Source organism: Poecilia latipinna, unplaced genomic scaffold (assembly GCF_001443285.1).
Source record: "Poecilia latipinna isolate Pla-1442-1.1 unplaced genomic scaffold, P_latipinna-1.0 Scaffold1733, whole genome shotgun sequence".
Classification (NCBI taxonomy): domain Eukaryota; kingdom Metazoa; phylum Chordata; class Actinopteri; order Cyprinodontiformes; family Poeciliidae; genus Poecilia; species Poecilia latipinna.
Genome location: NW_015114349.1, coordinates 102,389 through 117,970, shown reverse-complemented (window position 1 = coordinate 117,970; position 15,582 = coordinate 102,389). Strand labels below are relative to the sequence as shown.

The 15,582-nt window shown below is 39.2% G+C and overlaps 1 protein-coding gene across 1 annotated transcript in view; it reads right to left on the bottom strand.

Moving 5' to 3' along the window:
* Positions 1–12,330, bottom strand: part of LOC106964879 (laminin subunit beta-1-like) — a 22,957-nt gene extending 10,627 nt beyond the window's left edge. The window contains exons 1-2 of the mRNA XM_015060641.1: positions 12,142–12,330; positions 11,738–11,803 (exon numbers count right to left, since the gene is read on the bottom strand). Of these exons, the coding sequence (XP_014916127.1) occupies positions 11,738–11,768 (31 nt within the window). The 5' untranslated portion in view covers positions 11,769–11,803; positions 12,142–12,330. The remainder of the gene's footprint in view (positions 1–11,737; positions 11,804–12,141) is intronic.
* Positions 12,331–15,582: the final 3,252 nt, after the last annotated feature.

The following is a 15,582-nucleotide window of genomic DNA, read 5'->3' as shown; positions in this document are numbered from 1 at the left end:
TTTATATATATATATATATATATATATATATATATATAAAGATAGATAAATATTAAGATACACAACAGATATAAATCTGAATGCATCCCCCCATAAGGTCAGAGAGAATGAAAGAGAGAGAGTTAATTAGCATGAAGAGTGTACAATATTCCTGATGTCAATCTACAGTCTTTCCAGAGCAGGTGTGTCTTATCTTAACTCAGCCATGGAAAAAGCAATATGTAGGCTGCTGCTGTGCAAACAATTCAACTCCGAAACATATTTGACAATCTTAGTACATTAAGATCTCCTCTGAAAGTGCCTGAAAGGTTTGAGAAGAAATACTTCAAAGTACACTTCTACTTTGTTTTCACCAAAATGGCAACATTTCTAGCCACAAAAAAGGGGATAGAAAACAATAAGGAGGAAATGTTTTTGCAAAACACATTTAAAAAACTACAGTTACAAAAGTATTCACACCTTTCAACATTTTTAACATTTTGTTATATCACAACCCCACATTTCATTGTGCTTACTGGGATTTTATGTGATAGACCAACACAAAGAATATTTGCAAAGTAGAAATAAATGGATACATGTTTTTCAAAAAGTTTTTACAAATAGAAATGCGACAGTTTTAACATTCATTTATGTTCAAGTTTGCCATGTTGAAATTTTTTTTACCAACTTTTGAAAACCCTTTGTCCTTCCTTGTCCAGGTTTGGTTGCTTACACTCACTGAGCAAAATATTGAAGCCACTCATGGAGCAAAGGATTTCTCAACCAAACCAAAAATGTTTTTATCACATCTAGAGAGCTGGCTGTTTTATCTGTCACTAGATGTGTTTCCATTGACCAACAGAACAATTTGACATTTCGAAAATAAATTTGCTCAATGCAATTGAGCAAATTGAAAATGGAATTTCGGAAAAACTCATTTTTGAATCAACGTTTTGCTGCTAGGATGAGGTGGTTTCTTGTCTGTATCAATTTTATTTTATTTTTTTCTCACTAAACTGCAATGTAAACACTTTTTTCACATCACACGAGTCACATAATCAACAATTGGAGCAGACCACGAAAAAGAAAACTAGTAGTTGGAAGATGATTGCATGGAATGTTTTTTAATAACTTATCGTGTGAACAAACTTATTCACGTGTGATTTTAATTTTGTTTCTTATTTAATGGAAACTCCGCAATAGCAAAATAGTGTTTTTTCAACATTAGCGGAAAATAGACAAAGTTTTGCGTACATTTGTAATGGAAACGCAGCCTGTGTCTGTATGTTCTCTGTGATTACAATGCAGTAGAACATAGACTTCCACAGCGTGGCAGTGCAAAGCGGCCAGCTGCAGATATGAAGCCTGCTGAGAACAGTGCAGAGGAGGATTTCACATCCACTCACACAAACACCCTTCAACAATCTCGACACACACTTTGCAACAAGCAAAGTCTCAGATCGGTGCCAGGCAGATGAAGGTAGCTCACACGCTGCCCACCTGTGCATCTATGCAAACACATGTGCTCCACTTCTGCTCAAAGGTACGCTCATTGCTAATTACAGCGTAACCACTGATCCTCCCTCATCTTACTCAATGCAAACATCAGGCTTCTACTTGCTGACTCCACAAAAGACACCTATTAGTGGTTATGTACAAGGCAACAGCCAAAGCTGCCAACATTTTTTATTATTATAAGCGAAGACTACAGCAAGCCAAATGGTCCATGTAAAATAGATTGTTCCTCCTGTCTTTTATCTGTCAGTGCGGGAGAGAAAGAGTGGGAATCACCAGTAGAACAGGGCAGACGCCTGAGAGAGAACAGAGCTTCCCCTCCAGACAAAGGGCTGATCCATCCAGACACAACATCAAATCTGTCCTGGATACTGTTGGCCGGCACTCAAAGGTTTAGGCTCGTGTGTGTGCGTGTGTGTGTGTGTATGAGAGAGAAGGAAGTAGGCAGGTTGAGGACAGAAGCAGATATTTGATGTTTGTATAATGACTTGGCTTTTCATTGTCTTCTTATCTGAGCGACTTTTTCTCTTTGTCTTCAGATTTCTAAACACATGAGCCATGACTCGAACTGGACCTTGAAGAAAATGTATGCAGAAAATTCCTTCAACTGTATCACTATAATTGTTAGGATCTGTGTTTTCTGTGTAGTTTTTCTGTGTTAGTCCAGTTTCCCCTGTGAATCTGTCTTCCCTGTTGATTGCTCCCAGCTGTATCCCGTTCCCTGATTACCTTCCCTGTGTATTTAACCCCACCTGTTGTCTTTGTCTGTGTCGGATCCTCGTCGTGTGTTATGTCGTCAATCTGTTCCCTGTGCCGTCTCTGTTTTGGACATTTCATTAAAATTAATTATTTTCATCATCCTGGGCATGCCTGCGTCTTACCTCACCTCACCCAAAACCTGAATCATGACAATAATAATAAAGCAAGACATTTTAAGTCAAGTTGGATTATAACAATTAAATTTATAAAGCAGGGACAAATAGATGAAACCAAAGGTTTACATACACTGCATAACAAGACGTGTGACTTTTCTATTTATTCTAAGAGACTTGCTTTATTTCATCCACCTTGAAAAAAACAAAACAAAACACAATTTCATCTAAAAAGTAACCTCCATATTTCTATATGGGTATGGTGGTGATGTGTACATATAAATTAATTTAATTGTGTGGAAAATCTAAGAACAGCCACACAGAACCGCTCCGGATTTGCTAGTAGAATATGAATGTGGCCGGACCGGGACAGTACCGGTTAGAAGTGGTCTAGTGGAAAAGCACCTTTAGAGTTTGGAAGTAATAAAATGGGCTGCATGAGGGAGCAGCTCACCTCCAGTGCTCACTTGTGGGATCAACTAGAGAATGCTGTTCATGGTAGAGTGACCAAAACAACCACATTGGCTAACTTGCAACAAATGCTTGTTGAGAAATGAGATGTCATCCACAGCAGTGTGTGACCAAGCAGACCAGGCCATACTGAGGTCCTGGAAGTTTTCCCCCCCAAGCAGTAATAATGCCTCTGTTTGTTAAATGAAAAAAAAAATTGACCTTCTAGTATGTTTTCTTTATTCAAACTTCAAATCACCCAAAGAGACAAAACAAGAGTCCAATCCTGGTACTTGCAGCAAATTGTGATTTGTCCCTTAGTTTTTTCTGGACAGAAGTGACTTCTTTGCTGCCCACTTACTTTTACTTCCACTCAAATCCAACTGTTGCATTTCCTTAGCAAGCTTTACACTGTAACCAAATCCATCAGTTGAATCCGATAGCTCAATGCTAGCCTGGCCATTGCTTTCCTACGCAGTTCTGCTCAATTCTTATCTCCCATCACTGCTCCGTCTGGGTTTTCTCCCATTGAAAATAATGTTTTTCTGCTGAACCTTCCACTGGGCCAATCAAGGAACAGAAGGATAAGTTGTGAACAATAATGTTTTTTTTAAAAGCAATTTTCGTTGGAAGCCCTTCCAAATATTAAAATAACATTAAGAGCTGCCGCGTTGAGCTTGGCATTTCTCTCTTTTGTGGTGGAGGATGGTTGTTTATAGAGAAGGCAATTTCTGGTAATGTTCATAGAGTCAAACTGGCGTATTACATACATCACAGACAAAAAGTGATTGGGTAAAATCAAAATCTTCAACAGAGTCCACGCATCCAGCAACCAATCGTTTCTCACGACCCATGGGTCCAGACTCTCTGCATGAAGCAAGGCGTAAATCAAAAGACTAGTTTTTTACCAGACTAGGTCTTGGCACTTGCGATCAGGGAAACCCCACTTTCTTGAGATTCTGAGGAAATTCCTGTGATGTAAAGCATTGGTAATGTCAATATTTTCCTTGGAGGTAGTTGGCAAAAGAATGATTTCAAGTATCACTCTTTTTAAAGCAATTGTTTTTAATCATAACTCAATAGGAATGACAGTAATATCAGCTGTAGTGTCCTTGTTTCCCATGAGCTAATATAAGATTCACTAATATTGCAGGCCATGTTGTGGTACCATTAAAACAATGCAAATCTTTGTTTAATTTGTTTAATCTGCATTTCCCTAAAAGGACAGATTCACACATCACCATATAGCTGAAGCATCAAAGTTTGTGAAATAAAAAGAAAAAAAAAAACATGATTTTTGTCAGTCTCATATTGTAATTTCTCTGTTCCATTTTGAATAAAACAAATAAATGTTCTAGCTCTGGAGCAGAAGGGAGCGAGATGCAACATCCATATGCCAGATTCCTGTGAGACAGGACAGCGGGGCCAAGTTTGCTTTCACGTTTACCAGGTAAGGCATCACAGGAAGCAAAGACTGACAGACCAACAATAAGACAAGCATTAACAACTAAACACACAGTTTACTGGGGCACAAAGAAGAAGAATATGGGGCAAACATGGACATTGTCAGGAGAGTGTTTAGTTCCAGTTTCATTTTAAGAAATCCAGTGAGCTGACCTGACTTAAGTTAGATGGATCTTGAACTCAAAGGGAGCTAAAATATTATCAGAAATTGCATTCAAGCTCCTATTTTAAGACCCCAGGAGAAAAAAGTCAAAACTGTTTTTTTTTCCTTTTTTTTTACCTTTTCCCAGCTAATTAGTTTACCTTCTCCCTCTCATAGTCTCTGGTCTCTCTTTGCTCTGCACTTAGCTGATGCATGGCTGACTCCCACACCCCAAAAGCCAGCTGTTCTCCTCCCTGTTCACCTTTTTATTACTCTCAGGCCTCGACTCCCGTCTCTCTTTTCTTCTAATAACCACTGAATCTCCCCAGGCAGACCAGGCTCCCTACTCTGCCCTTGTGTTCACCTTCCTGACTACTGCCATCCTCCCTAATTCAAATGCTAAAGCCCTTTGATTAAAAAAAAGAGGGGGGAAGAAGGTAACATCTCATTTTAGAAAATAAAGTTTTTAAAAGATGGAAGCATTAAAAAAGGTGAGTATATGATGTCTGCAGGGGAAAACTTTAACTTTAGTGAAGTAAAAACTAATGCAGAGCATGGGACAATCCATGTTTGCTGTTAAGCAGAATTAAACTGAGGCTCCATCACACAGAAGGCAAATAATGCACAGAAATAAGATATCTTTTCCACTTATGTGACTCATGTCCAACATTTTCATGGCAGTGTGAACAGCCTAATTCCTATCGTTCCATATCAAAAATAAAAAATCTGATTTGTGTCGCTTCCATATGTGTTGCTGAATCAGATATGTACAATTTTCAAAGTGTCTGTAGCCAAAATGATCATGTCTCATTTTATCCGACTTCTACGCCATTGGTGTGAGACATGCGTCATAATTTTGCACCAAAAGAAACACTATTAGTTGTGCTTTCTTTTTTCTTGGCTTCCTTTCTCTTGTTATGATCTTGTAACACTGTCAAATCCAATTGCTCAACAATGTTAAATTATACCAATAGACCACAGCATCCATTATTACTTCTGTAAACCATCCACTGCTGTTTGGCATCAACGTTCTTCTTCTGTGCATGTGGGTTGCTTTGGGGTTGTAAACCGTTCACACAAAAGTTTGATTCTGGTCATATTTAATTAGTAATATGAACTCCCATCTTAAAAAATGAATAAAGAGAAAAAATGCAATTGAGCCCCTGTTGTATGAACACAGCTAAAATGTAGGACTGACTGACCATCTGTTTGAGTCACTTCAAGTGTACTGCTTGATAGCACCAAAGTTAACAATATGTTTAAGTTTAGATGACTAGTATGATTCAATATAACATTGAATCATACTCAACATTTTCAGTTGGAATTGTTTGAAATAATTAAATCAGCTGAAATGATGGGAGAACGTCTGACTATCTGTTAGTGTCCACTACTCTAAGAAGCCCAGAGTGATGAAAACATATATTCACGACAGTTAAAGGACTTATTACTAATTAGCTATACAGAACTGCACTAAAAAAATTTAAATATCCCTTTAACATCCTAGGTGGAGCTTGAAGTTGATTTGCATTTCATTCAGGAAAGACTGCACTGAACCTTAGCACCACCAGAACAGGACAACAGAATCAACCAATTCTGATTTGACTCTTTAAGTTACAAGATCAGAAGTTTACTGACCATTACATGAGAGCTCAGGATATCACAGCTGAGAAAAGCAAGCTGATCCTCCCTCAATGGTTCAGCTGAAACTATGCAGCAACCTGTATTATTCAAAGTGTCAATGATTGTAAACCCCATTAACTATGACTGACTGTCTGCCTTCTGGTCAAACCGACAGTATCACTGACTAAAAACCAGACGCTTCCTATTACACTGATTTTTAAGATAACAAGGCTTGGCTCTGGGAAGCAGCTGGTTGCACTGGAAGACACTTCCACATTCCTGCCTGATGCTGGAAATGTCCGACTCACTTCACAGTGGTTACGAAATATGGAGTGAGACACCGACAGCAACAGGTGGTCAAAGTGAAGCCAGTTATGTTTGGCATTGCTTGAATGAACTGTATTGGGAACCTAAAGGACAATAGGTGCCCGTCCTGCCGACTTGTAATTACCAATCACTCAGATTTAATGTGAAACAGTTTTTCTAAAGATATACTGATGATAGAGGTTAAATGGCAGCAAGGCTGATTGTGGGTATGTGGGGGTACACATGGCCAGCAGATGTGTCCTGAGGCCAGACAGCCTGTCCAAAGAAAGCAAGTTGCTGCCGGTGTGGTTAGTAACCCGGGTGCCGTGTGTTTGCCCTGGCGCTCAGCAGCTGCTCAGGGAGTCCTAGACCTCTGATGGGAGTACAGTCCTGTGTGCTGTAGCTTCTAATCAGAACCTCTGATAAAGAAGGTCTGCCTACACATAGAGGAAACCACAGCACACACACAGGACTGAGGCATGGCATGTGCACAGCGCCCTAAGTGCCCTTTTTAAAGAATTTATGCAACAGTTGAATGCGTTTAACTACAAACAATTATGGATGTGTATTTCTGCTGTGCCTTCTGTCTTCCTGTGTGTATGTAGAACTATTAAGTGTGCAGGATAATTGTTGTGTTGCATCTAGTTGTTAAATGATAAATTTGCCACATCTGTATAATGGACCACTTTCCTCTGAGTAGCCGAGGGCAGAGGTCAGCACGCTTGGAAATGATTGAGAGTACACCAGGGAGTACCATGGGAAGTGATTTTTTTTAACAAAAGGTTTGAACTGGTAATGACCCTGTGTAAACCCTGAGAGAAGAGAATTGTTTCTGGTTTCCCTCCATGTATCTATTAAAGTCTAGACAGGTTACTGGCTGGACGAGTTCTAAGAATGAACAAGAACTGTCTCAATGTAACAAGAAAGCTGCTTCATTTAGGAGCAAGTATATGTGTTAGCTTAAAACATTAAGACAAAAAGGAGATATAAAGTTGCAGTTTACTTAATTAAAGTCAAGCATGAAGGAATGGGAGCTGCAACAGTTTCTCTGCCTGACTTGTTGGATCAACAGAAAAATATGCAGGACACATAATCTACTTTTTAAGTCAAACACAAAATAAGACATCATTGTAAAAAAAAAACCTGCTAGAAGTTTAATTTAGATTTAGATGGAGAAAATAGTCATATTCAATAAATTACAATATGTGTGACGATGAGGTTCATTTGTCAGATTAAAAGTACCTTTTGAAAATAACATTTAAGCAGGCATGAAACACACTTTTTATTAAGCACACATTTCTGTTTTTAGAAATAGTTTTTTATTTGTTTAATGTAATATTCCAATATTAAATGTCATGCTTTCAAGAAATAAAGGCTTTCGAACTGTGTGACTCTTCAACAGGCTAATTTATTGAATGCATAGAAAATAACCTTAGGTCCTCTCTCCTTTCCTTTGACATTGTCCTTTTTATCATTTCCTCCTTTCACTCACCTTCCTTCATTCTCTCTCCTCTTAGCCTGACACACTGCACCATCTGGGACTTTTTAAACAAGATGCATTAAACACAGCAATCTCGCAGACCACACCTGTGACTCATTGCCATAATAAGAAAACAAATCAAAACATACACATGAATATTTAAAAAGGTGAAAAGTATATATTTCTCTGTATATATACTCTTACTATCCTTCTGGAGAGTAGAAGGAGAATCTGTTTTTAAGAGGAATAGATTAAAAATAATTATGTTAGCTGTAAAGTTCAACAGTTTGCTCTGAAGTTAAATGGCCAACTAATCATGTTATGAAACATTTCTAGTTTCTAAATAAAGAGTATTGAATAATAAAGGCAAAACTTTTATGAGTAACTCTAAACTGTAGTTTTCTATTGACATGTAGTAGCTACATTTCTTCCAATAGCTCTGGTGTAAAGACTTTCTCTTTAAAGCAGAGTACCTGTTCTAGTGTACACTGGCGACTGCAGTCCAGTTTACCACTATGCCAGCCTTTCCATTGTTTTTAATCAGACCAGCTCCCTTCATCCTGCCCCCACCAGTCCTCCTCCTCTGCCTTTTTATCTCCACCTCCTGTTTTAATCCAGAAAAGCCCCTGTCAACAGGACGGAGAAACCTAACTCACCGTCCTTTCATATGCCAGCTCCACCACCCTGTCTTTCTTCTTTCTCCAAAGTCTGTTTCTTTTTTTCTTCTTTGTCCTGACTCTATCCTACCACTACTACCCCCACCTTTTCTATGTTTTTCACCATCTCTCTCTCTCCCTCCCTCTGCCTCCCTATTTGTTTCTAGTGTTGCAAGCTAGTAGGCTTTACCGAACCATTGTTCTGGTATCCCCACATTTCCGGAGGCTGACGCTTGCAAAGGAGTCAAACTCCCGCTGCCTAACCCTCTCTTACCTGGCCACACACACATTTCTAAGGAGGCTGTCTGGTGTAAAGAAAAAGAACAATCCTAAACACACAGTTGCAGATTTGTATGTACCTGAAAGGGAGGTAGTAAACTGAGCAGGCACTTTAGGTTAGAAAGCAAACCCAATGAATGTGGTATAATCAAGAAAGAGCAAAGCTGTTATGGTTACTGTTGGCATAAAAAAAAAAGCTTTATGTTTACGTCCCATTAGTGAAATTTCTACCTCTCAGAGAGAAACAGAAAAAGGTGAAAAGGAAAAGTGGAGCATGGCTGAATTATTTGTCATTGCTGTCTCTGAGTGTTTCTCCTCTTTCATCAAACACACAAACAAACTGACATCTATTCATTTGTGCACATCCAATTAACCCACTCTCTAACCCGGCTGACCCTTGACCCCACAGCTCGTCCTCCTTAAGTGTCAGTTTGAATGGACAGTTTCTTAACACTGACCTGACAACACACAACACTTTCAATTTGCAGCTCTGATACACACCAGCAACGACCAAGGTTTTCCTTTTTCTTCTACTTAACTTTCATTTTCACTTTTTCATCAAGGTTTTTTTAAATACTTGCAGAAGCACACCTGTAGTTTTAGATGAATATCACAGACTTATCTGTAGAACTGATCTTTTGACATTTATCAAGTGCATCTATCTATTGAACCTGATGAATGTTTAATTGCTTTGTACACTGCATGTTTATTAAAATGTTATTATATAATGTGACATGGTTACTTTACATCAAGAAAGTCCTGGGTTCATATGGACTCTGCATCTTCTCCCTGTTCACGCATGGATTCTCTCTGGGTACTCTGGGTTTTGTGACTCTGGGTTCCTCCCACAGTCAAAAAACAGAACTGTCAGGTTAGCTGGTTACTCCAAGCTAAGCCCACTTCTCATCTAATAACTGCTGGAATGAGGCACCATGAAAGAGAACCAGATGACAGCACATCTGTCAGCACAGTAACTTTCTAAAATTCATATAGTCATAATTCAATTGTTAATATGAAACTCAGACCAACTTTTTTAATATTCAGTGAAATGCCATCATGGACAAAATGGTTCATCGCTCAACTCTGCAGCACAAAGAACACAAGTCAAAGGAAGAACCAAAATGAATAGTAAAACTACCCATTATTTTTGGAAAGTATTTGTGCGTTTTTCCTAAAATCATGAAGTCCTGTTCAATATTATCAAATCATGTCTGAAATGATCGCAAATTTACCAGCTGTCAATGGATAAACCTGATTTAAGTTGAATCCAGTGGGCTTTCAAGGAGCAGCACCACTTGTAGAGGCTCAGACTAGATTCTCAGTTCAGAATGAATACATTAAAAATCAGAAATAAAGCATGAAACTTAAAAATTCACGCTCAACAACAGAACCGAGAAGCTCAGCAGAGATCAGAATGGTAAATATCTGCGTTAGCAGATTTCTCTGTGGAACGGAGCTCCAAACCAAAACACCTATTTGCATAATTTTTCATAAAGCATATCAAAAGTAGTTGAAAGAAATAAACCTTTGCAACCTGAAATGCCTAAACATAAAGCTACTTGACCCACTATTGGCTGATGTTTGCCAAGCGGTCAATCCAGGAGTGACTTTTATTTTCCTTGCCACTGATTGGCTGAATCCACAAGAGCAGAGATAAGGATGGCCGTGAATATTAGCTTCTGTGGTAGTACCAAGACAGTTTTCACAGCCAGTTGAACCCTCACTGGGCAGCAGGAGCTAAACTCAATGTTCTTAGTGAGACAACAACAGTGGCACATTAGTAAGCCTATATCTTATGCTGGTTGCAGGCAGTAATGTTTTTCTGTCCTCCAATCAATTCGTGTGCTGTGTGACGCAAGAAAGTCCACCTCACTGTACCATACCACGGTCCTATGGACCTACAAAGGGCACCCAGGAATGCTGTGGTACTGGTCGGTTTTACAATGGAAACAGGCAAAGTAGCGTACCCAACCACACTAACCCATGCCGTACAGCTCAGCAGAAACATGGTACATGTTAACATGGGGTCTGTAGCTCAGAAAGAAAAAGCAATAGTCAAGCACAGTACATATGGACTGTGGATGTTTGCAGTTTGCTCCAAGTCATGTAAAAGACGCAACAAACATGAAGAAGAAGATGCTTTTATCAGATGAGACAGATTTCACTGCACCTTGGCTATTTCTCAGTAGGTAAGAATGAGCAGTGATTTCTGTCTCAGGTCAGAAATCATTGACCTCAAGACACTTTTTGGTTTTCGGTACCTAAAAAAATTTGGCTGTAGCTGCAATGAGATAAAATCTGAGAAATCGGAAGTGGTATGAATACTTCTGCAGGGCAATGCATAATGAAAGAAATACTGCAGTGTCACCACTTTACGCCTTTACTTTAACAACCTCGATCACATAAAATACCAAACACAAACACAGTCTGAAAAGCTAGATGACGATCATATAGGTGTGAAGTTAGTGCCTCTATTTGCGGATTCAGCTGGCCTGTTTTAGGAGGACCATAAACAGGGTGACACCTCCCACAGAGATGCAGAGAGACAGAACAGGGGATGACCTCGGAGACCCTGGGGCACCAGAGGCCCTAAAAAAGAAACATCTGCAATCTTATCTGTGTTCAGAAAGACACAGCAGCCAACCGGGTGGGAGCGTGGGATCTGTCACGACTCTTGTACGTCTTTTAGGAATAACAGGTGGGGACAATAAGAAATGACTGAGAAATGAATGAAACTGAAAGAGAAGTTAAGCTTTCCACACAACTTCAGGAGATCACGCTGGAATACCTCTCAGGTGAGCAAAGCAGCAACATTAAGGCGTATATCATCTCTAATCTGACATATATGCTCCATATTTTCCACAGACTAATCAAAGAAAGCCCCGTGACGTGGAGATCCCGTTCACTGGATCACTTCTGAGGATTTGTTCTGCAGCAGAGACCGACTTCAAAGCTCAGTGTGCAGTCTACTTACCGCAGAGGAGTATTAACAGCGCGGCTTGCATCTCTGAGCGCTCATCCACACGGGCTGCCCGCCTGCCTGCCTAGGAAAGGCAACAATTTGGGTTCAAGTCAATGAATATCACCGCTATTGGAGCGCTTTGATGGTTTACATGATACATTTGTTTATTTCACGAAGAACACAACTTTATGAAGGAGTTTGGCTTCGTTTTCCTTTCTTTAATGAACTCTATATGTCACAGGGAGACATTTTATTAATTTAGTTTTTTTTAGTATTATTTCTTCAGCTCAAACTTTGGAGATTCGGTGTTTATAAGTACTCACTTCCATAAATGCTCCATTTAAAACAAACGAGCAAGAGACTGTGCACAATGTGTCTCTAAATGTTAGCAAACACAAGGGCGAAAGTGAACTCACCGTGTTTGTCCGGTTTGAGATGTTCGCAGTTCTGTTTCCCCTCCGAGCACTTGTTGCGGAGCTCCGTGGTAAGGGAGCCCTCAGCTCCTGCGCCTCTCTGTTGGAAACCCCGGAGCTGGACTCTGGCGGAGTGGAGTGGAGTGGAGTGGCCAGGTAATAAGGGAGGTCCTATGGGTGCAAGGGGGTGGGGTGGGTGTTAGAAGATGACACGATAGAAGACACAATGGAAGCAGGGTCACGGAGTCACGGTGAGTGTATTTAATGTTTTTTCATAATAGTTTAAAGTAAAATGCTTTGTGTTCTCTGTGTCCTTTATATTTTTTTCAACAAAAATCAGAAATGTACGTGTGCATTTGTATTTAGCAGACCTTCTGCACAAAAACGAGGAATTTGACTTTGACTCCACTTTGCACTGAGTGAAAACATTTAATCGAAGCTTGTTCTGTCAATATGTAGATGTATGGCGTTTTTACAAAATGTCAAATTAGTGAAATTATGCATAGTATCAATCTGTCTATTCATCAGAGACATTTGGAGGAAGAAACCGTCTCTGTGGAGACTGGTTCTCAGCAAATAGTTCTCTGTAGCCTCAACCTGAAGGTCAAAGTCTAAACAGTTTGTGTCCACGATGTGCGGGTTCTGCAAAGATTTTAGCCACCCTTTTCCTGACACCTGTTCTGTAAAAGTCCTGGATGGAGGGAAGGTTCTATTATTTTCTCTTCGAATGATTGATTTTGGCACTTACACCTGATACTCCCAAATAAGAATCAATGAAACAAAGGTAATTCAGAAGTCCAGTGAGACAAAATCAGGGATAAAGTAGTGGAGCAGTTTGAAACAGCTATGAATATCAGATGGAGTACTGATCAGTTTATTATCTGAAAATGAAGAGAATGGTACAACTGAAAAACTAGCAAGGTAACTTTTTAACCTAATGGGCTATGCAGGGAAATTGTCATATGCAGAAACAACCAAAAGGCCCATTAGAATTAGGAGGACTCTTTAGATAACTTGTAACATATTTCCGAGTCATAAGGGTCCAAAGTCCATACCTAAATCCAACCAAGGGTTTGGCTTAATTTAGTGTTATAGTAAGCCAAACAAACTATTTGAAGCATAGAAGTAGCTGTTTGTTTGTTTGTTTGTTTGTTTGTTTGTTTGTTTGTTTGTTTGTTTGTTTGTTTGTTTGTTTGTTTGTTTGGGGGATTTTAAAGCGTAAAAGTAGAATTCCATCCGAACATTCAGACAACAGCCCTCAAATGTCTCCATCGACGTTCAGTGAACTTGTGCAGACAACGTTCAGCCAATGTCAAAATGAAACCTCATAAAACGTTCCGTGAACATCTAGCTAACATCCAGCTAATGTTCGCCGAACTTCCATAGACAATATTTGCTGAACGTGTAATGGAGTTTCATTTTGACGTTTTGCAAACGTTGTCTGGAATTTTTATTTATTTTTTTAATATCCTGTCTTATGAGTCTTCCTAATTTTTTTGGTACTTGCTTGGTGTGCAAATATTCTGAGGAAATCAGTTCAACATGAAGTAGGCTAAAAGATCTCAAAATGAAGTTCTTCTTCCTCTAATCAAAAGAAATTCAAAACAGACATAAAAAAAAGTAATTGGCATCCATCAGTCATTTTGAAGATTGTGAAATTCCGGCAAAAAAAGTGAGAGTGATCAGCCACAAATGGAGTACGTGTGGATAACTTGCATGACTGGCCTACCAACATTACTCCAAGAGTGCTTCAAAAAGTCATCCGGAGTAACCTGGAACATCTAGATCACTACAGGTCAATGTTAATCATATCAACAGTGATATTAGTGGGAGAGCTCCAAGATAAAAGCCACTGCTGATGAAAAAGAGCACAAAGGTCCAGGTCTGGGAAAACGTTTTGTGGATTGATGAGATGAAATAGAAACATCTGGGAAGGTTTATTTCCTGCAACATCTTCTAAAACTAACTCAGAATTTAAGAAAAAAAATCATACCATTATGACCTTGACTAATGGTGATGACTAATGCCATTACCCAAACAAGTGATGGTTAGGGGCACCAGGACAATTTGTTAAAAATGATGGAACCATGAATTCTGCTCTCCAGCAGAATATGATGTAATATCTGGAAATAAATTCATGGCCTTAAATTAAAGCTCATTTGGGTTAATTAGCAGGATGGTGATCCAAAGCACACTTGAAGGTTTTGAAGTGGCCTTGTCAAAGTCTGGTCTTAAATATGATTTCTTTTGGCAATGTGGATGAGATGAACGCAATTCTGCAAAGCAGAGTGTCAGGTAGGAAATACTTTCTTAGTATTATAAAATGGTTAGTCCTGAAGACCAGGGAAATATTTACAAAAGGATCAGGCAACCTATTTATTTAACAAAGGAATGAATTAATTCATTCTGGTTGTGACTTATTTTGCTATAAAGTCCCATCACATGTTTTCCAGCCATCCCATGCATGTGTCCTGGAGCAGGAATGTGCGCTCCCTGCTGGATGGATTAAATTCCCTTTGATTGTCCTCAATGAGCAAACCACGAGCACGCTCAGGTCTCAGATGCTCCGTTTGCCCTCTCACTCTGAACCGTAGGCTGCTCTTTCAGGAGGATGACATGAGTTGTATTAGAAAATGACTAGACAGCTTTCATAGAAAAAGTTTTCTATGGAGTTTTCTATAATCTTGCTACAGAGAACATCTACAGAAATCCTCTGTATTGGCCCTCTGCATTTTTTTTCTCTGAATCAGAATTTGCAGAAGTTAAATAGAACCACTCATGAAGTCAGAACTCACAGTTGAAAAGTTAAAGTTCCCCAACCCACCCCAAGCTCAAATTCAGTATAGCTGCAATGCAATTTAAAGCATAGAGACAGCTGCAGGAATAAATCATTGCCCTGTGTTCTGCACATCCACTTACCCACAACGTACATCACAAACAGGTTTGCTACATACACCTCATCTCTGTTCTGAGGCAGAGGATTTTCAAGATTATAGAACCTTTCATTCAAGAATAAACACTAAATATTCTCCAAAGTACATTTAAACTACAGAGATAAACATGTTGAATGCAGGATTTGCACTCGACAGTTTATGTCCTAGTCATTTGTAGCAGCAACAGCTCTATACCTTTATAGAACTGTTGGCTTTAGTGTTTTGCAGCTGAGCTGCTGGGCTTTGTTGCTAAAAGTAGTTACCCTTATGTTGGGTATTAAGTAACAAAGTATAAAAGTAGACGGACCGGTACCCACAGCTATTAAACGCAAGGAGCCATATTGGATTTTGAGGACTGGGTTGGTAAGAAACCTTGACTTTCACAAACTATTTTTAACTTAAGGTTAGAAAATCTTCTAAGTAAAAATAAACACCAACTTAAATAGCATTTTCCCATTTTCCTTTTTTTGTAGCTTTCTGATATGTACACATCAAAGTCCAAGTCCTGTTC